This window comes from Lates calcarifer, linkage group LG5 (genome assembly GCF_001640805.2).
Source record: "Lates calcarifer isolate ASB-BC8 linkage group LG5, TLL_Latcal_v3, whole genome shotgun sequence".
Classification (NCBI taxonomy): Eukaryota; Metazoa; Chordata; class Actinopteri; family Centropomidae; genus Lates; species Lates calcarifer.
The window spans coordinates 28,197,862-28,224,484 of NC_066837.1; the positions used below are offsets into that span (position 1 = coordinate 28,197,862).

The window sequence follows — 26,623 nt, forward strand, 5'->3', positions numbered from 1 at the left end:
TATGGGCATCTAAACCAATTACAGAACTGGGCCATGAATAAAGGCACGCTTTAAGTCTCTGGCTCGGCTTCAGGCCTGGCCAGGTTGAGGGATTTTCAGGCAGGTTTAATGTATGCATGGGGGGGGGGGGGGGTGTTCACTCATCAGCAGCAGGAATCAGTATAGAATCTGCATAAGTGCTCTAGGAACTGAGAGACATCCAGCTTCAGTCCACTCAGTACGCAGCCAGGCTGAAAGCAGGGATGGTCAGCCCCTCACGATGAAGCCTGGCATTGGATCAAGGGGCTCTGCTCAAGCTCTGTGTCAGCCAAACTTTAAGAGGCAGTGCTACAGAGAGGACGAGCTCCACAGACTTCTGATCATTTAATTTTCCACAGAGGAATTGACATCTTATTTTGGAATAATAGCTCATTAAGTTGAAAGTGTTTATGAAGCAAGATGGAGGTGCATCCATGAGCTAAGAGTGCTGACATTAAACATGAAGGGTGCATCTGAAATCACTTCTTATGTGCTACCTACAGCACTATATTTTCTTTCTGCAGTTTAATTCCATAAGCTCTGTACACAGTATTGCCCTCAAAAATTCCTTCATTTGAATAAAAAAATTAGTGTCCATGGCATGTATACTACTTTTTGTAACGTTTCCTGTTGATAAATGTGTATATTAAAGGCTGCATCACTCCCTATTTACTGTATAGTGCACACTGTTTATAGTAGTGCAACAGCTTGCCACCAAGATTTGGAAAAGCACAACTCTACATAGCCCTATTCCCTGGCTTACGACACATACTGCAATTGAAATATCTAGTTTCAAAATTACTACTTGCTGTAGTGTAAATCCTGGAGTTATTATGGTGGGAGTGATTTTGGACACAGCAATAGAATATTTTCAATGGCAACAATTTCTAAACAGAAACTGAGTTTACAAAAGTAAATAAATAAAACTAACTACTGGCAAAACATTAGTGTGATAAACAAGTCTAGTCTTTATTTCTGTGCTGACATAGACTGTACCTGGTTGTGCAGGTGCCACGTCTGATAATCCGCCTCTGTACACCTCCTGTTGAAGATGGACCTGAAGTCTATTTTCACCAGCTGCCACTCTGACCGATGACTGACATGACCAAATATCCTGGAAAATAGCCATGCATGCTGTTGCTTGTTACATACAAAAGATGCTACAGATAATGATCCCTGTGACATGCTGTACACAGTATTTTTGTTATTGTCAGAAAATCACACAAAAGACCAAAAACAATGAAGAAATGATTCCCCACAAGTATCTGTGTATCTCTGACACATCTTACTTCCTCTATGCCACAGAACTTCATTTTTGTCCCGAAATGATTAAAAACACAACAGAGAGCTGCACTGTTGTAATGGACTGAGTGCCCCATAATTATCATGAACATGGACACTGTTGTTTTTTTAAAGTTGATCCCATATTAACTGTCCAGGTGCTGTAAATTCCCACTAGAGCATCAACTGTGTAATAATTTCTTGCTGAATATAGTCCATATAAGGGGATGGGGGTGTGATAATTGCTTATGGGGGTCTCTCCTTGAAGGCACTACTAGTGTTGCGCTTGTTTGTGCACATGAAAAGTGACAGAAATAATTGTGCAGCAAATGAAAAACGAAAGGCACCTGCTTACTTTACTTTCTCACCTCCAGACAGCTGGCCCAATCACTGCTTGAGGAAGGTGCTAATGTCGGTTTGTGGAGTTTCGATAATTAGAGACTGTCGGATGGAGCACCTAATTCTGACATCTGAAAGGTATGGGGAGTTGGGGTGGGGGGTTCAAAGCTGCTTGATCTGACTAGAAATTCGTAGCTTTAGCACATTGTTGGTTATGTTTTTTTTTTTTTTTTTTTATTGCTTAATTCAGGGGGGCAGTGAAGAGAAACAAGAATCATCAGGAGAGAGAGGGGACATGATGTGCAACAAGTGCCCTACTGCACCATGGTTCTGGTTCTGGTGTTTACATGAGATTTGTTAACAGTAAATAAATATAGAAATGAGCTATCCCTTACCCTGAAAGACAGAGCCTGGAATCCTATGCTTGATCTTTCCACTTTAACTTTCTTTGTTTTTGTGCTAGTAAACTTGAAATGACATGCTGTTATTAAAAAAAAAGCATTAACGTATTTATTTTGAAATGTTAGGGTAATCAAAATGAATATCCATATTTTTTGCAGTTGCAATGGTCAAAAACAAAACAGAATCCAAGGTTATGAGACTAAACAGATAAATATTCCATCTCTAGCTAAATTGAGTGGGTGTGTTTTTCTGCACTGACCCCCCTCACCATTCATACCACAACATATTTATCACAATCAATCTGTCAATTAGCTCTCGAGGCACCCAACCATGACAGGCACTTACTGTAAAAATGAGTACAAATTGATAAGAAAACAGTGCATGATGGTCTTATGAAAACTAATGGTGTGTCTGCCGGCAGAGAGGCTCTGTGCTGGAGAACTTATTCTCAGTGCAAACCTGCCAGTATTGTCTTTACACTTCCCCTTTCCCCTTCAACTCCTTTTCTTTGCATTGAGATTATTGCTGTGCATTTTCCTATTCTCTCTGTCCTTGTCTGTCTCTACAGCTGTGCCCTATCACTCTCCTGTAGAGCTGACTACAGAGCCGACTGTCAGCCTGTCATTTATGGCATGTGTCATGAAACATTGATGTAATGCTGTGGAAACCCTTTGGTAACACATCCCAAAGCCCTAAATCACTTCAGCAATAAGGGAGTAGTGCTGTGTCATACCCTTATGTATGTACTTCAGCTTGATCTATTCTAGTAATAAATGTGAAACAACACTAAATGAATCTTCATAAATGTGGTTTCTGAGGACATGCCACATCATACTCACTGCTCTTACCACTTTTTAATGCTGTTAAAACTTTCTTAAACCAAAGTTTCATGTCTGTTTTCTCAGGCATTTTTTGATCATTTGCCTTCATGTTCTTCAAATGGACAGTAACGTTGTCACTGGCTGCCAAAGCATTGATCTCCTGTGATCATAATATGGAGACAGGCAGTTTTGATGTTGGGTAGACCTTGGGAGAAATCTTTTTTATTCATGAAAAGGAAAACAGGCAGTCAGGAATGCTGAATTGAGCAGGCTTAGATATGGATGCAAGCTGCACAGGCTTGGGTTAAAGCAGAGGAGAGCATGCGCGCAATATGCACACACACACAGGTTATTTGTTGTTACTTTGATTTTTCAGTGTGATTGATAGATTTCCATGTTGACAAATTTTTGTTCACTCACGTCATGATGAGAGTCTCTTCCCCGGGCTCTCCCAGCACGCCATCCACGAACAGAGGCGTGTTAGTGAAGCTGTACTTGTTCCACTGCCGTCCTTCGTCAAAGCTCAACCTAGGAACACAAACAGCCATTGCACAAGGGACCAGTGCTAATCCCCCGACTGTGTGCACAAGCTAATGACCCTGAGAGTTGTCTAACAACTTTATTTCATATTCAGCGCAGGGCTGAGCTGCCGTGCTCTGTGAACACTGATCAGTGGAAGCTAGACTCATTATGGCTTCAAACACAGAAAGGTGAAATTGAATGACAATTGTCAAAGCAGAATTTTCCATGGCTGGTGGGTTTTCTAACTAGAATAATATTGTCCCCCTGTTCGAAGACATCCTCATTTGCCTTTGTTTGAGTAACTTAAGACTTGAAGCTTCCTCCGAGGGAATTAGTCATGCTGTGACAAATGGCGTTTCTGTCAAAATGACTCACCACAGGTGTCGGATGGGAAGTGGAGTGTGTCTTATTGCAACTAAGGCGCCTCCTTGGTCGAGATAGAGCACTGCATACTCCTCATCAAAGATCTACAGGGACAAAAAAAAAAAGAGGCTGCTCACTCTGCAGCGGCTTGTTACTCATATGCATGTCAAACACATGTCTGCACGCACCCACGCTGTGTCATTCAAGTGTGAAAAGTAATAATATCAACACATACCAACACACACAGAATACATCACAGTTAGACCTTTCTTCATCGGCTTCTGAATAATTTAATTAGAAATAACCATCATAAATTGAAAATGGCTCAAGTGAAGGAAGAGAAACCCACCTGGCACTGAAGCAAATTTAATCATCAACATCAAAAAACACTAGCTAGTATATGAGGATTAAAAGTCAAAGTGATGAGAAGGATGATATTGAGTCAAGGTGTACTCTGTGTCTTGCCCAATGTCAGATGGGATTGGGATTCAACATTAACAGCAGGACATTAGTACAATAAAAAAGTTCCCTCACCTGTCTCCATGTGTTTCCTGCATCTGAAGTGATATACACACTGACATTGCTGGTGGTCAGCTCTGAGCCGATTGAGCCTGGGAGTGTGACAGAGATTGACAAAAAAGACAGAAGATAAACCACAGTAAGTGTCTGAGATACAGAAACTGAAAAATACAGACTCAGGAAATGAATTCTATTTAAGAGCAAATCATTCCCTAATTTTGAGCCTTTAGACCCACAGTGATGATCAGCAGGGGGCTCCAGTCCTACAGCTGCAGACTTGGGCTATAATTACTGTGCTCCAGAAGATCTACTGTGTAGTGTGACATTTGCCCATACTCCTAAATTAACCAATAAATCCAGATTACTGTATTCATCTTTCAGCAGTTCTGACCACATTAAGACAAGCTTTCCTAATTCTATGCAGACTGCTGTAGTTGCTTTAATTTAGCCTGTAATTGGTGCCAGGTGGTTAAACACAAGGCTGGGAAGTGCTGTGAGTGTTTCAGGGACATGCTTCCCTGCTAGTCTGCACCCATCCTTGAGAAACAATTAGCTTTACAAATCAGGATTTAGAGAGAAACCTAACACCAGCTGAAATCTCAACTCTACTGACCTCCTGTGACTGACGTCCTCAAATTGCTGCAGTGAGGAGAGCTGTGATGTGGATACATTGGTCACAGCCCAACAAACTTACAACTTATTAGCTTGGTGTGTTAACACAGTTTAGCTTGAACACAGTCGCTATACATATTTAAATTCATTTTAACCCAGACACATGGCTCCAGCGTCCCAGACAAATACAATGTACATGGCTGTCACCCAGATTTCATGGAAGGGTAGTTACTCTCATTTTAACATCTACTTCATTCCATTCCTCTGGACATTTTTTGCTATCACGTGGCATGTTATCCTAGGTTGTGTTTTTCCTGGTTTTGCTTTTGTGCTGGCAGAGATGATGACGGTCTCCTGAAACATTTCTGTCTGTGGTCATTTTCTCATTTACATCTTTTACTTCTAAGCAAGCAAGTAAACAACTTTTTTGAAGCCAAAAAGAAAAAAAAGACAGAGGAAGTGTTTTCAACCCAGGTCTTATTTATGTGCAGTGGGCTATAAGTGTCATTTACAATTACTTATTACCAGTGGGTACTCATTTCTCTAAGTAAAAGTAGCAATGTCACAGTATATAGAATACATAAAAGCATCAAAAATATTATAATGAAATAATAATAAAATATACTTAAAGTAGCCCAGCAAAACTAAAAAGTATATTAATTTTATATTATGCAGAACAGCCAATTTCAGAGTAATGTACATAATATTCAGATTATAATTACTGATACATTATTTTGTACATCACTTAAATGTAGGGCTACAACTTTAGATTATTTAGGTAGTCGACTAATCTTAACATTTAAGAATTCCGGTCATATCAAACAACTACTGGACATATGTTTTACATAACCATATAAAAGCCTACAGCACAAATCTTATGATCCAACAAATGTAATGTATTTAAAGTTCTCAGCAGACTGAACTCCTAAGGGATCTCTGCTTACACATGTCGTGCCAAATGTTACTATGCGAGTCGAGTCGAGTCACATGACCAAACACTCCGTGAATGAATGAAATTGTAGAGTTAAAACCAAGTTGCATAATATATGTTTATATGTAAAAGAAGATGACTCCATTATTTTTTGAATCTAAGTAGTGTTTTTGGGGGTTTAAAGAACTAACAGGGACAAAAGTCGGTGCAGTATTGATGAATTACTATTTTTGTAAATGGAGTCAGGTATCGATTGAGGACATTGTTCTTCATCAGTGAGGCACTGATCCAAAAGAATTTTTAGCCCCTGTCAGAGTTATCCTTTCACTTGTCAACATATTCTCGTGTCACACAACAAACTATTTTGGCATATTTTCCACTGGACATTTTAGCCCATGATATTTTCAGCTGCTGGACAACAATGCATGTTGTTGTCTCAAATAAACTCTAGGTGAAATGCTCCATACTCTCGAAAGCGCCTTTTTTGCCTCTTCTTCACACCGTTTCTCTTCCCGTTCCGGCATCATTTATTCGTTCTTCTTTACTAGTAATGCAGTCAAGAAGACTGCCCCCAGCACCTCTTGTGGTGTATTGCAGTAACAAATGAACATTTAGATGGTTCCTCCTAAAGTCTCGGGTTTTACGGTTCTCTTAAGTCTGGGTTTTACGGTTCCTTTAAAGTCTCGGGTTTTACGGTTCCTCTTAAAGTCTCGGGTTTTACACAAGATGTCAACACTAAAATGATGCACTGACAACTGATTTTTATACTTCGATGTCGTCAATTCTGTTGACTAATCATTGCAGCCCTACTTAAATGCTGCATCAATTAAAGATGGAAGAAGAAACCTTTAGTTATCAAAGTACAAGTGCTTAAAAGTACAGAAGGATGAAAACTGGAAACCTTCGCTGGTACATGGAAACCAGCCTTCAGATTCAAAGAAATATTTTAAAGATCTAAATTTATTTGAATTACAGTATATTATTTAAACATTATATTATGTTGTTATGTTGTATCAGTCTGATTGTGTGCCTGCTTGTGGTGTTTACATTGTTGGACTTCCAATGTCACCATGTCCCCAGATTTCACTGATGAAGTTGGTGAGTGAAATGCTATGACCAAAATTAGGCCATGAAAGTAAAAGAACTGAATCTTGGCCTTAAGGTTGGGCATTCACTCTCGAGTCAACTCAAAGCCACTATTGTACTGAGAAGTGTTGATTATTCGTAAGTAAGTAATTCATATTTCCTTTGTTTATTTTGTCCATTTTGTCACTTTAATGATGAGAAGCAATCAAACAAAATCAGTTGACTGCTCCACTTCCTCATCCCTGAAACCTGTTCAATTCAAAACATTCACAAAGGTCCAGACATCCAAACTTTTAGCATAAGCTGGCCTTCTCCAGACACCTGAGGCGTGTGCCAATGTGTTATTGACAGAGCCGGTCCATGCGGGAGTAAATATCACTGAGGTGTGAATTCACCTGGGGGCTGCTGATCTCATATTCCACCACCTCTATGTTTTCTCCGCACTGAGTCAATGAGAGTCTTTGCTTTCTCTCCTGTGTTCTCAGGAACAGTGATGCTCTGAGGACTAAACCATGAGGATTATATAGTTTTTGGTGCTCTGCTTTTCTGTTGTCCTGTCATTTGCTGTCCCTGTTCAAAGGTGAGGTGACACACGCATGTTGTCAGATGCCTGTGGGAGTTGTATACTGACGCAGGGACAAACAATTGAAAACAGAGGACAAGAGCAAAAAACTGCAAAATGCAAGTGTATAGAGGAACTCAGCGTTGAGAGCTGCAGTGGAAACATCACTGCACATAAATGTTGAATGCCAAGATTTTCAGCTAACTGAAAGAGACAGACTTCTTTTTCTTTGTCTGAGTGATTTTCATGGTCTTTGTCTCTTTTAGTTAGCATAACGCTGTCTAATGCATCCATGGGGGAAAAAAAACCCTCCAAAAAAGGAGATACACAACTTGATTGTTAATGCTATTGGCAATAATAAAAAATTATTATTAGAATACCAGATGGTCTTCTCATGTCTCTTTTGTTGTCTTGTGATGAAAGAAATGTAAACAAATCATACAATTCAGAATTAATTTGATTATCTTGACTGGTTTCATTCACTTAACATTCAGTATGACTTGTGTATTGGAAATTCTCAAATGATTCATGATAATTGTGATTTATTAATGATCTGTATTAATAATCTGTACTTGTACAATTGTGCCTTATAAAATATCATATGCTCAGTACTTTTCCACATCAATAAGCTCACAGAGCACCTCACCCCATCAAGGACAGGGGCCTGATACAGGGCTGCATAGCTGTGTAATCTCTGACACCTTTCTCTCAGAGCTGCTGTTGTGTAGTCTTCAGAAGATGTTTTCCTTTTCGTCTCCGGACGTAACCTTGTTTCTTTTGCATTTAACCTGTAATCTATTGTACTCGGTTCTCATTGTGCGTCTCATGCTTGAGGAGTACAGTGCAAATGTAAGAATCAACCCTACAGAAAAACAACTGTTGACTCTGTGCTTTACTGAACAGAAGATTCCCATGACACTTGCTTTCAGTAAAATTCATTCAGTAAAAAACTCATTTTTAATCATTCTACCTTTAAAAAGCATTAAAGACAACACCTGTGAGGAGCTGTTAGAAGTTTCTTTCATCAGTCAAAAATGACAAAGAATGTATGTATTAACTCTACTTAACTTATCAAACAAAAGTTTTGTTTTTAAAGAAACTTTCCCAGGGCTCAAAGAGAGAACAAGAAAAGAGAAACATGTCACTCAAAAGAGATTCTCTCTAACCCACCTGATGCGACAATGATCCCCGGTGCCGAATCCCTGCTGGCTATGTTTCCAGATGTGTAGGGATTTGCAGACACATGGAGATGGAGATGTAATGAACAGTATGGCTGCAAAAAAGAAATCACAAACTCAATTATTGAAACTATCAAACTGAGCGAACAGTATCACTAAAAACCTTCAAAAGACACTTCTGAATAAAACGGCTGTGGCATCAACTTGGATCCACAACCCTCCCAAGTCATAAGTTTTATCACAAACACCATTTCCCCATTGGCTGTTCTCACCATTAATTTTGATTGGGTTAACCTTTACCGACACAATTCTCATTACGACCCAGCAAAATGCCAGTGGTGCAGGCCATGTTGTGACGGGCTGTTTAGAGGTTTATTAAAACTCTGACATTTCCTGACAAATGACTGTGTAATATGGGGAGAAGGCGAGGCATGCCACAGAATCACTAATTGGTTTATCAAAAAGGGTGATTATTTTTGTATATAAAGTTGTGTTAAGCAAAGATGTGCAAATGTGCTTTGCAAATGACAAGCTTAAATATGCAGCAGTCATCCAAGGCATCAAATCCATGCTGTCATCATAGTCTGGCTACTTTCCATTTAAACCCATAAGTAGAGAGTGACTGAGATGGACAAATAATATATCTGTGGGTTAAAGATATATAGGTAGATTCTTTATTTCAAATTTCAAACTTGGGTGAAAACTCAACTTGGCTAGACTAGAAGTAGCACAAAACTTTCAGAGACTTTCAGGAAGAAAGGCAGATAAAAAAAAAAGAGTGCCTGCTTTTATGTCTGACACCTCTTTCTCCCTGTGTATCTTAAATGGGAGGTCAGCTTATTGGACTGAATCAAAATGGCTGACCTTTCAGCTCAGCAGCCTCAGAGCACTCAGCTTTGACGGGCGGTGCTCTCTCTGAGCTCGGCCTCTCATTGCTACTGGGATCAGTCAACTCCTGTCAAGGCCCCTCTTTGATTGAAGTGCACGCCTATAAAAACATGTATGAACGCAGCATGCTTGCAGACACGCAGACACTCACCAACACACAGTAAATGCTGTTGCCCCTCAGGTCTTTGCTCGGGGCCTGCAGCAACCTCCAGTCTCTGCCTCTGTTGTAGGTGATGTGCGTCTTTACTTGGTTATCTGTCTTTTTGTTGGCTAGGAACATCCCTTTTATTCCTGCTACCTGGTAAATTAGAAAAAAGGACAGCTCACAGCCCCAAATGAAAACAGATAACATGTCTGAAGGATATTAAGAATTTCCATATCTACTCATGGTGTCGCAGAAAATAAATGCAATGCACTGCAAAGTAAATCACATGCCCTAGGGCAACCCAGGCACACATGCTTACCTCTTTTGTATTCCCAACAAAATCACATGTAGCCACAAACAATGAGTGTGAAATGATCAACTGTCTGAGGAGTTGTGAGTAATCAATGTGTGTCTTAAATTAATCTGACTCCTTGTTGGAGACCCCCAGGGATACTACAGGGATACTGAATTGAGCCAGTGACAGTCGCATCAGGCAAAGAAACTCCACTTTAGCAATTGACAGATACTTTAGTCTCCCTTGGAGGAGAGATTTAGCATATCCACCGTTTTGGGTGATGACCCCAATCAAGACAGTGGATTTGATTCCATCAGTGGGACAACAGCAAGACATGAGCAGCATCATCAATGGCTTAATTATTTGATTCAGAGACAGTCTTATCCTACACCGCAGTGCTAATATGTCTTTAAAAATCATACCTGTGCTCCAGAGCTTCAGCATTCGCTCTTAACACACATTTTTTTTTTTTTTTTTTTTGGATTAGGTGCATTTTGTGAAGTAATATCTGCAGTTATTCATCAAAGAAAGAAATAATCTCAGCCTCCCAAAAATCTATATCCCTGGCACAATCCTCTCTTGCCTTTGTTGATGTCAGCACTTTGAAGCTGCTTCATATTCACACAATGTGCTGTGAGGACTGTAGGCCTATAGCAGCAGGGTTCGTTTCCAAAATGACAAAAGAAGTACATTTCATCATCTCTGCCTCCTAGCTCTAAAATATTGATCAGTGTTCATAATGAACTTGCAGGCTGAGCACTCATCAAGCAGGCTGTTATTTGATGCTGTTATTTAAAGAGAAGAAATTGGCCAAAATGACTACTGCAGACCTGAGGGTAAAAATAGGCCTCATTTGCAGCATACCAATCCAGAACTAAAGCAGAGTCAGTCTACGCCCAGCACAGCATCATATTTTTCTACTTGAAGGACAGATTTTATATCGTCATATTTTCATTTTATTTTTACCAGATCAATGTTTATTTACCTCATAGAGATCAACCATGACGTTGCCCTCAGGGCCCATGCTGCTGACCACGTTCTCCAGAGCCAGAGTGTAGAAGACCCCTGATGTGTCTGACACATACAGGTTGTAGGTTTCGTTCTGGTTCCACTCCTGTACGGCTGCCACTACGCGGTTTTCATCCGTACTGATCACATGCAGGTCCTGGCAGAGAGGAAAGGTACACCAATATTGGATTACAATGATACACTACGTAACTCAAGTTACCGCTGTTTTATATTTCTATTTATTATTCCCTTATATTCTATTTTGAGTATATGCAGGTTTTGTATGGCTATTTTTTTTTTTACCTTATTTTTGTGCTGTAGTATATTGAAATATTTTAACAAGATATGTTGACTGTTTCAAGTAAAATATGTCGTTATAAAAAGAAAAAGATGTGTTATAGCATGAAAAGGATCTCATTAAAGATCTCATTATATATATTTATATATATTTTTCATCATGCTGGATGCAATATGTTGTCCTTGCAGTGTCCTCTCATTAGGCACTGATTTGATCTTTGTTATGACAACAAACATAACTTTCTTGTACAAAATAAGTTTATAAGTAAAGTACTTCTAAGTACTTATACTTGTCGACGATAAGTGATTTGTTATTATAATAGGAAAGTACCCAGTTAAAATGGAATAATTTCTAGCAACAGTTTCCCGCAAGGGGTAAATAAAGTATTTTGATTCTGATTCTGAAGAGCAGGAAAAAATATGTCAAAAGATCTTGTATTAATGTAAAAGGGATTTCATTATGACATACTGATTTTATGTTATTTATTTATTTGGTGACAGCATTAAGCTATCATACATAGTATATTAAAAGCCACACTACATTTTATTTATCATTATGATGTAAAAAAAAAAAAAAAGCATGCATGAATGCATGAATGAATATGTTGATCCACAATTAATACAATAAAACAACATCTAACCTGAATACACCCTAATATGTAATTAACATTTGCAAAAGCTTTCATTTGCTCTCATCAAAAACATGATCCCTTATGTGCCAATAAGGAATAAAAGCATGTATATTGTATTCTGTTCTCACACTCCTGCTGGGCTTAATCATATTCAACAATCAGAACAGGTACATCTTCTGTATTCACGTATTTTAAACTAAGAGGATACAGCAATCATTAACACTATGCCAGGCTTATTGGGCAGAGATTATGCAGCTGAGGCCATGCTGTTTGGTTGTGTGCTTCATCTACCTCTGACTGTGCCAATAACACCTTGCAGTGGGCCGACAGCAACCAGGGAGCCTAGGGCTTGATTGAATAAAACATGTTTAATTGTCAATGGGGACGTGACAAGCGAGGCCATGCGCACACTGAGCAGCATGGAATAACAATTCTGGAAACACAGTGAGAGTTACTTTTGGCCTTGATTTGCCCATAAATAACAAAGAGAGTGTCACGTAGAACCAGCGATGAACTGGCACTTTACTGAAACTTTAGCCCACGTACCAAACAGAGCTGGAAGCGTATTTTTATGTGCCTCTGAGTGCAGAAAACGTCGAACTGACTGTAGCTCTACCAAATAAATTTGAATTTTGTCACATATTTTCTATGTGTCCAATTAATTATATATTTAATTATATATTAATCATCAAACTCTGGTGTGTATCTGCTCATTTGGAAGTCATTTTAACCTGGAGGCAAGTTACCTTGGGCAGGGTGTACTTGGGCAGCTTCATAGGGGTAAAGACGTCTCTTTTAGCAGACACATAGTAGATTGGTCTCCCTGCAGTTGATACCTTGAGGTGGTAAAACCATGTGAAAACATTTCAGAAAATAAAAAACAGATAAAGTATTCTTCACACCACAGGGACACGAGGCTACACTAATAGTACCTCTCTAACAATGACCTTGAAATATTTCATACAAAATCCTCACACTTTCTGCCTCATAGACTGTTCTAATGTTTTTCACTGAGCAAACAGGGCAATTACCCACCTGGACAAACACATACTCATCTTGCACCACCAGAGAATTGGGGTCAATGTAGCCGGGGAATGGTTTGCCCTTGTTGGCATCTGTGCAGTTCTGCAGCTTGCAGGTGACATACAGTGCCTCTGCTCCCACACACACACACACACACACACACACACATAAAGACACACACGTGCACACACGTCAAGCCATGACTTCAGCAATGGTATTAGCCAATGAAGAAAGGCAGCCTTCACCCAGAGCCAAGCGGCTTCTTTTGGCCTCCTACATTACTTGTGTCAATAAAGTGGTCCCAGTGTGGGAGGAGCTGGGCGGAGGGGAAGACATATGACCAGAGAGGCCAATTGCTTTCTCTACCTTCAATCGCAGTTCTGGGAGAGAGCTGTCCCCACATGTTAGCCTCCGCCAATATGTGTTGACTTCCTCCATGCACACATGATCAATAGTGATAGTCTGTGGCTACGTGACACAACTGATGTTTGCTGTGTGTGTTTATATGACTGCCTTTTCTCCATTCTGTTGGCCTCAGACAGAGTGTTCTGACAGAAAGAAAGCACAAATACTTTGAAGGCTTTTTGAGAAATAAGTGAAGTGGAAAGTATAGAGTATTCATTAAGTTTTAAAGGGGTACTCCATCAATTTTGTATTGCACTTCCATAAAATTAGGGGGTCACAAGAGACAAATAAAAAAAAGAATGTTTGAAATCGTGGCAGCAGGGGCAAAGATATGCTGACTTTTAGTTACTAGTATGGGTTAAAAATGCAGGATCCTACGTACATGACACTGTACCTAATAGAATCTTTTTTTAGACATTCCCTGCCTGCTTAATACCCATGTCTTTCAAACTCCATGCATTTAGACTGTCTGATGGCTTCCTGTTATAATTTTGCTTTCTTGAAATCCAAGTCTAGACTACCCCCAAATGATATCATCATCCCCTAAGTATTGAATGTAAGTATTGAATGGCTTGGTCAGAATAATACAGATAATGAAATAAAGAAACTACAAAAAAAGAAAAACTAAACTAAAAATTGACTTTTTTTCTAAGGATTCTAACATCACACTAAGTCAAGTCAAATTCTATGTATCTATTGCCCAGTGATATTTTTCTATACCTACGAGTATGCCACTGAGCCAAATCACTTGCTTTTAAAAGCATTCTAATATATGCATTACTTTTCTCTCCATTGTCATTGTGTGTCCCCAAGACTTGGCCATTTCCGCTGTCCCTTTGCATTATCCTTCAGCAGAATTGTCCACACAACTCCAAATTCCTCTCTACTTTAGCACAATGCTCATGATACAGTACAAAGACAGAAAATGGTGCACTGAACTCAGAATTCAATTACTCACGTCCTTCAGAGATGCTGGTTTCCAGGTGAATTAAGCCCGGCTCTTTGTCCAAACCCATTTTCGACCTGAAAGGCAGACAAATGTGTTTCAGGAACATCACCATTGGTCTTTTGCCTCTGGGCAGATGCCACCTACTGTAGCTGCTGTCTAACCTGAGATATTGCATGCTGCAAAGTCAGACAAATTATAACTACAAAGAGGGGAAGTCAAGTGCTATGACAGTTCTGGTAAACATCAGCGGGAATTGGCTGCAGGAATTACCATGTCTGTGTCTTCATTGTCAGTGGCAGTTTAGACTGTAAGAAAAAAGACCTCAGGTTTACTGTGTGATCGAAATGTTCAGGGACCCCAGAAGGTCCTTTTTCCCCAAAGAAAGATGGAGGAGGACATTTCCTGACATCATTAGGAGAGGAAAAGCCATTGATTTTCTTGCTACAGTAGGGATGCCCGCAGATGGAATATAATCATTACAGCATTAAATATGTATTAAAAAGACTGGGGGATCAGAGGAAAAGCAAAGGCAGCACACACGGAGGGGGAGAAACGGGTAGGTGGAGAGAGACGGGAGAGAGAAGGAGAGAATGTGTCGACAGGTAGCGCACACATAAATGGGAAGAGAAATAAAAGGGATTTGTGTGAGGGGAATGCGAAAGCAGACACAATGAGAGAAAGAGACCACCACAGCTTCTAATCATTATACTTATTGGTAGTATTGGTGATTTCCCAGATGAAACACAACTGTGAATAGGATGGCCTACTTATCCAAACCACATTTCCATTTTCTCTGAATAATCCATTCAGGTACCCAAGAAGAGTGTGAGGTAGGCAAAGAATAATGCTTTGAATTAGTGGAACTATATGATTTGTTTAAACTTGGGGAGCAAAGCTCAGTTTTTAAGTTGTTGGCCTACAGCAGTGTGTGTGTGTGTGTGTGAGACTAGTTCTTCACTGGACAGCTGTGTGGTCTCTGAGGAGACTTGGCATCAGAACAGGTGGAAAAAGAAAAGCACTTGGTCATGAGATGGAGCTGTTGCCTTGTAAAATACCAGATAGAGGGAACTCCAGATGTTTTTGGAGAGATTCGTAATGTCATATGCAAAACATTTCATGGCTACACACAGTCACAAAAGCTCACAAAATGATTATAGTGAAATGCGGCGAAATTTTCGAGTGGTTTGTTCAAATTTGCTCCTTACACAACCGACCTGCAATGTGTGGCCAAGCACTGCTCATGTTGACCAAACTGTGAATGAGCTTATACTCTTCATCTTCCTTGCATGTTTGGTGGTCACATATACAGCAGACATAAGCTCTCTGTGCAGCCTCATTATCAGGGATACCACCACACCTACCACACAGTGTGCGTCCTAAAATAGAACTCTAACAGCTTCTGCAGCATCAGCCCTGCAGGCTCCCTTCACTCCTGGCTGCCCAGCTTGTTACTACCCTGACAGTTCCTCCGCAGTTTGTTGAGGTGAAAGCTTTTTGTTACATGTTAGTTACTGTACAGAGGGCAGATACCACTGAGTTGAACAGTACCTGTGTGGTGGTAGTGGTTTAGCAAAGGAAAATATGGAAGTCCAGGTAACAGTGATGTTAAATGTAACAGTTAAAGGTACGTAATCCAAATGGAAGCATACCGTCACAATGTTTGTTTAAAGGGCTTGTTGAGAGGAAAATTTTCACTTACACCTTCACACAGTTTATTTCATCTCAAGGGAAAATGACACTCAGAATGCACCCAAAACTGACTTTGAAGCATCCTTCCACAGCTAATTGTCACATAATGTAATGTCTGCCACAGAGGAAGATCAGGCATGTCAGACACATGAATAATGAAAATCTTAAAAACCTCTCTGGCTCATCAGCTCCTCACTTTATGGAGAGACAATGACATAGTCTGTCCAGGACATTTACAATGTCAATGCTGCTCTTCATTTGGATTTTGACTTCAATGTTAGTTTTACTGATAGTTGTCACGCAATTGTCTCTTTTGTTCTGTTTTTTAGCAACTTCTTCAACTGTATGAAGTACAGTGATGACTATAATTGGACAAACATCTCCTGCAAACTGAGTCTGTTATAGATAATAAATATGCTTGGCTGTTGTCTGGTTCATTTGCTCTCTGCATGAAGTTGTCTAGATGTTTGGAAAGGTTGAGAATGGTGTGTTCTCTATTGATAAACAGCTGGCTTCTCATGTTACTACTACACAGGTATTTAGTTAGCAGCTATCTCAGAAGAGGTTAAGAGTCAGGACCAATACTTGCTGGTTGCTACACTGTTTTTGTTGTTTCCTGGTTAAATTTTTAAACTCATTATACAATTTTATACAGTTGTTTAAAGCCTATCATGTTAACAGGTTAGAGAGCAGACCCATTGTATTTGGACAAGTTGAGCAGCTCATGGCATCAGTCTGTAAATTTAATGTTAGCTTGAGCTGCTAACCAGATAGATTAAGCAGCAGTTTGTCATTAATTAGATACTGTACAACTGTAAATATTAAGTACTGTTATGTGTACCACTAATGTAGCATCTTATTAAATGTGAGCTAAACTGTTTTTGTTTTTTTTTTTGTTTTTTGACAGAATATTAGCTAGGGTTACTTAAAAGTTTTTAGTTTTTAGTCGCCCCCTTAATTTCCTTGTTTATAGAAAAAAATAATAATAATGATCCTGGGACGACAGATAATTCCATCCAATTACTTTCATGTACACATTAAGATATTCTTGGATTTACCATGTTTAACACTATGTAGGCCACCAATATACAGTAGTGCTTGAAAGTTTGTGGCATGTAGGCTTTTCATGCCTACATGCCAGTCCTAAAAGTAGATTAAGAGAATCCAAACAAACAAACAACAAACAAACAAATAAGACTAAAATATTGTGCTTGATCATTTATTTATTGAGGAAAATCATCCAGTATTACATATCTGTGAGTGGCAAAAGTATATGAACCTCTAGGATTAGCAGTTAATTTGAAGGTGCAAATAGAGTCAGGTGTTTTCAATCAGTTGGGTAACAATCAGGTGTGACTGGATCTTCTTTAACAGGGATCTAGCAAATTCTGATCTTCACAACACGTATATAGACATGTATTGTGGCACAAATAAATGAGATTTCTGAGGACCTCAGACACTCATCAGGCTGGAAAAGGTTACAAAAACCATCTCTTAAGAGTTGGACTCCACCAATCCACAGTCAGACAGATTGTGTTCAAATGGAGGAAGTTTATGACCATTGTTACCCTTCCCACAAGTGGTTGACCAACAAAGATCACTGCAAGAGCAATGTGTTTAATAGCTGATGAGGTCACAAAGGAACCTAGGGTACTTTCTTAGCAACTAAAGGCCTCTCTCACATTGGCTAATATTAAAGTTCATGAGTCCACCAGGAGAAGACTGAACAACAGTGGTGTGTATGGCACGGTTGCAAGGAGAAAAAGAACACTGCTGCCAGTCTGCTGTTTGCTAAAGATCATATGGACAAGCCAGAAGGCTGTTGGAAAATTGTTTTGTGTACAAAACCAAAATAGAACTTTTTGATTTAAATGAGAAGCATTATGTTTGGAGATAGGAAAACACTGCATTCCAACATAAGAGCCTTATCCCATCTGTGAAACAGCGGTGGTAGCATCATGGTTTGGGCCTGTTTTGTTACATCTGGGCCAGGACAGCTTGCCATCATTGATGGAACAATGAATTCTGAATTACACCAGTGAATTCTAAAGGAAAATGTCAGGACATCTGTCCATGAACTGAATCTCAAGAGAAAGTGGGTCATGCAGCTAGACAATGACTCTAAGCACACAAGTCGTTCTACCAAAGAATGGGTATAGAAGAATAAAGTTAATGTTTTAGAATGGCCAAGTCAAAGTCCTGACCTGAATCCAATTGAAATATTGTGGAAGGACCTGAAGTGAGCAGTTCATGTGAGGAAACCCAGCAGCATCCCAGAGTTGAAGCTGTTCTGGGCTAAAATGTCTCCAAGCTGATCTGCAGGACCAATCAACAGTTACTGGAAATGTTGAGTTGCAGTTATTGCTGCACAAGGGGGTCACACCAGATACTGAAAAGCAAAGGTTCACATACTTATGCCACTCACTGATATGTAATATTGGATCTTTTTCCTCAATAAATAAATGATCAAGTATACTATTTTTGTCTCATTTGTTTAATTGGGTTCTCATGGGACCAAAAATCAGATGATGTTTTAGGTCATATTTATGAAGAAATATAGAAAATTTGAAAAAGTTCACAATAGAATTTGGAATAGAATTCATAGAAATTAATTGTTACATAAATGCAAAACTGGTACAGAATAAACACAGCTAGATGTTTTCCTTTAATCAGTCAACCCTAACCTGAATAGAACAAAAACGTTATCAATTTTGAAATAGCTCCTTAATTAGATTATTACCCACAGTTTGTTTTAGCATATCCAAAACTCTGTACTTACCAATAGAAACGATTTGGAGCCACTCTCTCATGTACCAGTTGCCACCTCCTCCCAAACTCCACTGAGCTGTAGAGCTGTAGCAAGACAACCAGACGTCAGTGAGTATTTATTCACTTACCATCTTAAGAGCCGATCAAATTCAGCATTTTGTGCAACACAAGCTGTCTCACTATCAAATTCTTTGACCTCAAAGTGATATACATTTTTCTGAGGGTTTGTTTTTACACATTGATTTACCTAGTAACTCATCCTTTTAACATCAGTAGTGTAACAATGAGTGGGAGATGAGCGCCCTCAGTCTCTCTCTCTCTTGCTCTCTCTATCTCTCTCTCTCTTACACTCACACACACACACACACACACACACACACATACACGCACTGTACTTACAAGGTCTTCATTTGGAGCCACTAAATTAGATTAGAATTTACATAAGATTCAAACACCTGGAATAAACTGGTTTAAAGACATTTAGGGATACAAGCATTGTACGCCTTCCCACACAACTATCCATTACTGCAGAAACCTCACAGGGATTTTTACCACACACACAGACATACACAATGAAAACCAAGCAAAGAAGTGAACTGTAAAGAAAGATGTGGAGGCTGCAGGGTTTCCCGAACAAGAGAAATGTGCCTTGCTGTAAGACTGAATGGGAGGGGGAGATGGGGAGTGGTGCTCAAGTGGGGTGGGTAGTCTCAATACAGCCATTGTTCACTAGCTGGTAAATGAAATCTCTCTGTAATGGAATTAATGGTTCATAAAAATTAAGATTGAGATTTCAGAGATTTTAGACATCCCTGTTTCAGTTGATTTTAATTGAATTCTTTAACAAAATTAATTGATTAAGTCAAGTCTCTGGGATTTCTTCCTTCACTCCACACATTTCTCACATTTGGCATCTGGGATTAGTGTAACAAAGACAGTATTTCTAAAAAAAAAAAAAAAATCAAGCCGCACTAAACAATAATTTCATTGGATCGCATGATTGTGTAATATGAAGAAAGTGTAGTGACAAACTCGCAGAAAGTTTTTTTTAATTTAAACATAATTTGTCATTGCTATGAGAACTACAAACAAATTTCCATTTGTATTGGGGTGGATACACAAATCTCAGACATAGATATCTTTAAGATTTACTGATTAACACTTAAACTCTCTGTATGTTTACATACTGTACAACTCAAGTTGTACAAATGTGTATAAATGTGCTGTGAAATAAATTTTATAACTTGAGTAGTCCAACCCTTCAAATGCTGCTTCGAAAAAAAAATAAATCATATTCTGTTTCTCTGTATCAACTTTGACAGACTGATGTGCTCACTGAAGTCCTTTTGTCTTCACACACACCTGCATTCTCTGACAAAGCACAATGACAAATCCGTTTACTCTGAAGCTTACAGCTGGAATTTAATGAGGCATAAAACTTATTTCAGTGTTTCACCCTAGACTTTTTCCATTTTAAGCATGAGCAGCCATGCATGATGTGTAAACAATCATTTATTAGCAGATAACAAAAATGTGACTCTGTTTGTTTATATTAATTTATTTTCTAATTGTGTGTATTTATTCTATCCCGAAGGGCGAAGTGTAGGCCTGCATTTATAAGGAATCCATGAGAATACATCCCATACAGATTATCACTGCTGTCAAATCAATAATTCTATTTTATTTTGCCAAAAAGAGTAGTTTTTCATTAGTATTTCATTTCCTTAGCTATTTGCTTATAATTCACTGTACTTAAACTTCACAAAAGACATTTCAAACATAAGGCAAGGGCTCATAGACAAGAGTTACTGCAACCTTTAATATATTGCCCATCACTGCCTAAACACAAATCAAAGTATTTCCCCACACCTTAGGGGATGACAGTAAAAAACACTAAGGTGTGACTTTAATTGAGTACTGACATTAGGTAAAACATATATATTTTCCTCCATTGTGTCGATCGCGATCCCGAATGGAATATGCGACAGTATATGTTCACTGTGACTATTGCATCTGGTATGTGTATATTCTCATGTCAAACAGGGACTGACAAATGGCACGGGTGATTAGATTTCCATGACTTCCATGCCAAGCTGTTCTAAGCAGATGCAAGCTAGAGGGGGTGAGATACGGGGTGGCAGGGGAAGGGGGTGTTGTGTGCAGGAAATCACTTTGACTAATTATCCTCCCACAGCAAGTTAGTATGTAGCCAAGCAAGTGACAGTGAAGAGGCAAAGAGCAGAGGACGGGCGGGGGAGGTGAATGGGGGTGGAGAGGTCGGCGCAGCCTTTACAACCTCCAAAGGTCTCTCAATCAACAAATGCAGCAGCACTGCCAAAGGGAGGTGAGGAAATTGAAAGAGAAGCAGTTTTGGGGTGGAGACGATGCGTGCCAGGTAGGGCATGGGTGTATGAGTGGGTGGGTGAGGAGGTGAGAGCATGAGTGAGGGTGAGTGAGTCAGCACCTAACGAACAGGGAGTGAACAAACTGCATAAATACAGTAAGTGAACCATAGTCTATTTCTGCAATGCTTTTACCAGAAATGTGCTAAATTCCATCCTACAGGTACTCTCAGTGAGATGAATTATAAACAACTGTTGGAATTAAAGAAGAAAAAGGAACTTGTCTTTGTTTGTCTGACCAAAACCAGGGGACATATACAGCTCATTATAAAGAGTCACAAGGAGTGAATCATTAATTTAAAGGGGGTAGTAGATTATATCACATTCAAGAAAAAAAGCTTCCTAACTGATATCCTATTGGTTTACTTCTGAATGATCCCTCCTCAAATGAGGTGTCTTTTCTCCCATATGTCTCTCAACAGGATAAATATTGGGTTGGCTTACTCGACAGTGTATGAAATCTTAAGCTATTGTAAATAATAGTCTTTTCCATTTTTATGTTTAACTCAAACAGAAGTTAAACAGCTGACTCAAGCATGTTTTTTTTCCATGCAAGTGTACCAAAGCTGAAACCACACTAAAAATCAGAAACATTTTGGAGATGGCAGAGAGAAGGAGTAAAGAAATAACTGTTTTTTCCTTTACAATTTGCCTCTCACGCCCATTCATACACACACATATATCACATATAATGTTGCTATAAGGACATTCAAACACAGGCCCTGCCTCCCTGTGCATTTTTCAAAAATGCTTCTGATTTTTGAAAAAAAGACCCAGCATACCAGTGTATACCTGGTTTATGATTATCATTTAGGAGTGGTCTGAAAGCCCAAGACCCTTTTCTTATTCACCCTCGGCCTGCATCCACTCATTAATTTATCGCCAGTGATTTGGAGTTGACTTGTTAATCAGGTAAATTCAAGTGAGAAATGGCTGAAAACACAATTTGAAGGTGAATTAAAAATGTTATGTTGTTATGTTGTTTATGGGTTTCAGATCTTTTAGTATCATCATGCAGCAAATAGGAATATGTGGTAAAGGTGTGTGTGCGTGTGGGTATTTACTCACTTTACAATGAAAGTGTGATGTTCATTCCAGAGAGGAACGCTAACTCAAAGGTAGGGGCATACATGCACATGCTCTGTAGAGAATGCTTTCATTATTCATCACAACTGAAACATTAGACCCAAATGGGCTAAGTTGAAAGAAAAGCTTTTTACTAATGCAAACGGTCATTTTAAAATGTCTATAAATTGCACCTCTCTTCTCTTTCTCTATGTCTCACTAGTTCCCACATACAAATTTTTTGCCACACTGTGTGTATACATTTATATATGTGTGTGTGTGTGTGATGTATATAACCACACAACCACACACACACACACACATATATAAATGTATACACAGTGTGGCAAAAAAATTGTATGTATCTTTGAGTTGGCTTTCCCCTGTGTGAACAACACACTTTCGTGTGAGTGAGTACATACCCACACACACACACACACACACACACACACACACACATATACACACACACACACACACACACACACACACAGTATCAGTCAAAAGTTTGGACACACCTCATTCAATGTTTTTTTCTTTGTGTTTTCATCACTTTCTACCTTGATTAATACTGAAGATATCAAAACTATGAAGGAACACATTAGGAATTATGTAGTAAACAAAAAGGTGATAAACAAACCAGAATGTTTTATATTTTAGATTAGCCATGAAGTAGTCACCTGGAATGGTAGACTGAATGTGCCTCTGAGGTAATTGAGAGGGTGTAGTTTACAATAAGACATTTAATTGATATGGCTAATATGGAGGCATTTGAAATTAAAATTTGTATTTCTAGTGCCACTACAATACATAACATTAAACACAAGTAGTTGTTTGATAACTAGGACTAAATAAACTAAAATAAAAAAAAGTCTATAATTGTTGACATTTGGATTTAAATCAAATTTTCTTGTCAAATAGTAAGTTAATAGATTAAGAATCTGACCTGATGTCAGTTTTCAGTAATGACAGTTTTCAGTGCTGCAGGCACAATTTGGTCTGTAACACAAGACTATGGTGTGAAACTGTCGCGCTTGTACATCCTCATAGCCTAGGATGCAAATGTACCTAACACAAACAGAAGGAGGACACGCTCATAAAAACAATGTACATATCACTACTAGTGGGTGAAAAGCACATAGAGTATCCCTAAGCACTATGTGAGTACAAAACCACTGATTCATTCTTAAAATGTATTATGCTAATCTAGCTTCAGTTCATGTGTAACAGGCTGTTCACAGAGATTCAAAAACTTGACTGCAATTTATTGTGAATGAGATCTGCCCTGAGACAGAACGTCAAAGTTATGATGTGCTAAGTAAAACTATGACCTTTTCAGGCAAAACTATAAGATGTAAGTCAGAATCATGAGCTATAAATAACAATTATGAGAAAGTCAAAATTCAGCTAAAATAGTTAATGACACGTTCTAATTTTCAGAGTCAAAATACTTACTATCTCATAATTTGAATTAACTATGCCTTACAAATCATCATTTTGACTAAACTAAGAATTTTGATATAGAAAGTCAAACTTTTGTTTTTCTTCACCTACTGAAAATAGGCTTCTGTATCAGTGAATTTGGAACTACCTGAATTACACAATCCATGCTTATCCACATCTCTCCTTCATGAACTCTGACTGTGTGCTTTGAGCCAAATTCTTGTGTAACAGGATCTTGCTCTGAGGCACTGCATCCCCAGCTTGTTGTTGCTTATGTGACTTAACACTCAGCTTCTCTTGATACCTTGAACAACTGACTGCTAAACTAGCGTTGCTTGTTCTCTAACCTTTTGGTCGTGGCTGTAGGCCAGAATCCAGTCTTCTTGCTCAGGGTGGAAGAGCAGGCTGAGGATATAGAAGTTCAGCCGGTACTTCTGGTAGGTTGCTCCTTCATCAGAGCTGATCAAGAGACTGCTCTCCACCTCTGGATCAGTTAGCAGCATGATCTGAAGACAGCAGAAGGAAGAGAGATTAGAGACAAAGTTAGCACGATGGTGGAGCTCCACTATGAGGTTTTCAATGCTGACCAGAAAAAGCACAAAACAGCATAAAAGCCATTTGATTTGTTGCCTGTACAGAGGTAAACAGAAGGTTCTGAAATATTTGTATATGAATACATTTAATACTTGAAAATGCAGGAGTGTGTAATTATTTTACTTTGATTTTGCTGAATTCTTTACCATTTGTCTGCAATTCACTTGTGTGTGTGGGTGTCTGCAGTATTGATAAGACAAGACACAGAGATAAGTCAATCAAGGCTGATTACCATATGTGCCATATTAAATGTATTGCTACAACAGCGGTTGAAGATTAGCTTGTTAAATACTCATCATCCACAGTCAGTTTTCTGCCGATGATGCCATATCTCAAATAATAATTTGTTTGTGTTAGACTTGATGATATAATCAAAGTGATACATCTTTCAACAAATGTATATTTATTTCCCTCTGAGCAAAGTGGCATGGCTATGTGAGTCTCATCATTCAGATTTCTGTTGCTTGCCTCTCTCTTCATTCTCAGTGCCTATGCTCAGTCAGGCCTTCAAAGCACTGATTTCCCATGAGCTGTCTTTTCTTAGAGGTTCGACATTTTTTGCCAAATTCTGGCACAATCCCCAGAAAAATCACAAAGAAATCCCCAGATAATATCAAATGCAAATATAATTGAATCAGTGGACCTCAAAACACACACGCTCTCTCATCATTAGGAGGACATACAGCAGCAGAGAGTTTGGAGAGCCACACTTGTGGGCATGTGGATCTATGTATTTGTGTGAGTCTATGAGTATACTGACTATACTGGATGCCACTGCATACATGTGTACTGGCACTGGCAAGTGCCAACCCCTAATATAACTCTTGTTAAAGATGCACATTGTCTTGAGTTACAACATGTAGACATTTATTGGTCATACCTGATAAAATGTCCAGTCAGCATCTTTTATTGTAAGTCTCATTCAGGGATGTAATTTACACTTGGGCCATGTCCCTTTTATTTTATTTTGCAACATCCTATTTTAATCTGTCCCTCACTGTAATGGTTTCAGGTTGATTTTCTTACTAAATTTTCTGTCAACATTGTCCTCTTACTGACCAGACACAGTCATCAAGGTTAGAGAAGAGAGGAGCTGATAAAATAAAGAGTCGCCTTCAGTGATTACAGTGTGCTCAAAGCAACAAGCTTATTAAGCATCTATACATGATGTGGTGAGTGTTTTGCAGACTTTTTTAATGGGTTTTTCTTCACAGGCTACATACAGGCTGTCAAGTGAAGGTTGCTGGGACTATACTACTATGCTATACTATAGTATATGCTACCTGAAAGGAATACATGTAGCCACTACTGGACTGAAAAGCATACTGCCAATTACATTATTTGTTTAATATCTGTGTTAAAAGTTGATATTTGCCCAAAAGATGCTAAAACTGAACGTTATAATTGTGAAAGTGGAGCTGTTTTGACAGTTACAGGCCACCAGAAGCTGTGCTGGATATGTGTTTTTGTGATGCCTCTGTCGCCAACAGGTCGATAAAAGTTGTTATGTAAGTGCAGAGACTGTACTGTCCCTGTGCTGCACACAGGGGCTTACATTTGGTTTAGAGATGGCCCTTGGCATGACAATCTCTGTGTGCCCATTATGCCATCAGACAGCAGTGTGAATGAGAACACACACTGCCCTCACAGTCAATATCCCTCTCAGTATGCCACCGTATGGCAAAGTGTTTCTGGTCTCTCGTGCTAGTGAGTCATTTGTCAGCACTTGCTTGGGTAACATCAGCCATGGTGGGCAGGCCCACTAACACCAGTTCATCAATCACAGAAGGCAGGTATAATGCCACATACGTGAGCCACATGCTGACCAATCCAATCAAATGCACTCAAAAGCTGTCTGAACTACAGATCCCAATAAACATTTTGCTCACTCCATGGAACTGCATCACAGCTGGAACACTAGACAACTTTATAATTTGCTGATGTATTTCTGGTAAATGGAGAACTACATTATATAAGTTGACAAGCTTATAGAAGTGGGTTTTTCCAATGATACATATCAGAATATGGAGATCCATACATCCTAGTGATACGTATAAGTACAATATGGAGCTTAGAGAATATGGAGACTTTTTAGTCATAAACAAATGAGAGAAAAGGCTGGAGGACATTTGCCACAATACAGAAAGGTTTCCTGTAGCTTAATGTTATTCTGCTTCAGGAAATGATGGTATGAAAATATGAAGGCATTGCCTTGTTTGCATTCTACAGTCATTCCCTCCCCTCAGTGACTCTACATGCAGCTTTCCGGCATGCAAAAGAGTCTCAAAATAAAACTTCTGTTGATGTTTACATGAGATCCCATAAATTAATTTTGTGCGGGCTCCTACCACTCCACACAGCGTGCTAATGCAAATACACAACAGG

General features: G+C 39.0%; 1 protein-coding gene across 1 annotated transcript in view; it reads right to left on the reverse strand.

Moving 5' to 3' along the window:
• LOC108900111 (VPS10 domain-containing receptor SorCS1) overlaps positions 1-26,623 on the reverse strand; it is a 126,151-nt gene that overhangs the window by 20,052 nt on the left and 79,476 nt on the right. The window contains exons 4-15 of the mRNA XM_018700965.2: positions 23,992-24,150; positions 18,745-18,818; positions 14,286-14,350; positions 12,935-13,053; positions 12,646-12,735; positions 10,948-11,127; positions 9,674-9,820; positions 8,627-8,729; positions 4,281-4,357; positions 3,759-3,850; positions 3,282-3,389; positions 1,015-1,132 (exon numbers count right to left, since the gene is read on the reverse strand). Of these exons, the coding sequence (XP_018556481.1) occupies positions 1,015-1,132; positions 3,282-3,389; positions 3,759-3,850; positions 4,281-4,357; positions 8,627-8,729; positions 9,674-9,820; positions 10,948-11,127; positions 12,646-12,735; positions 12,935-13,053; positions 14,286-14,350; positions 18,745-18,818; positions 23,992-24,150 (1,332 nt within the window). The remainder of the gene's footprint in view (positions 1-1,014; positions 1,133-3,281; positions 3,390-3,758; positions 3,851-4,280; positions 4,358-8,626; positions 8,730-9,673; positions 9,821-10,947; positions 11,128-12,645; positions 12,736-12,934; positions 13,054-14,285; positions 14,351-18,744; positions 18,819-23,991; positions 24,151-26,623) is intronic.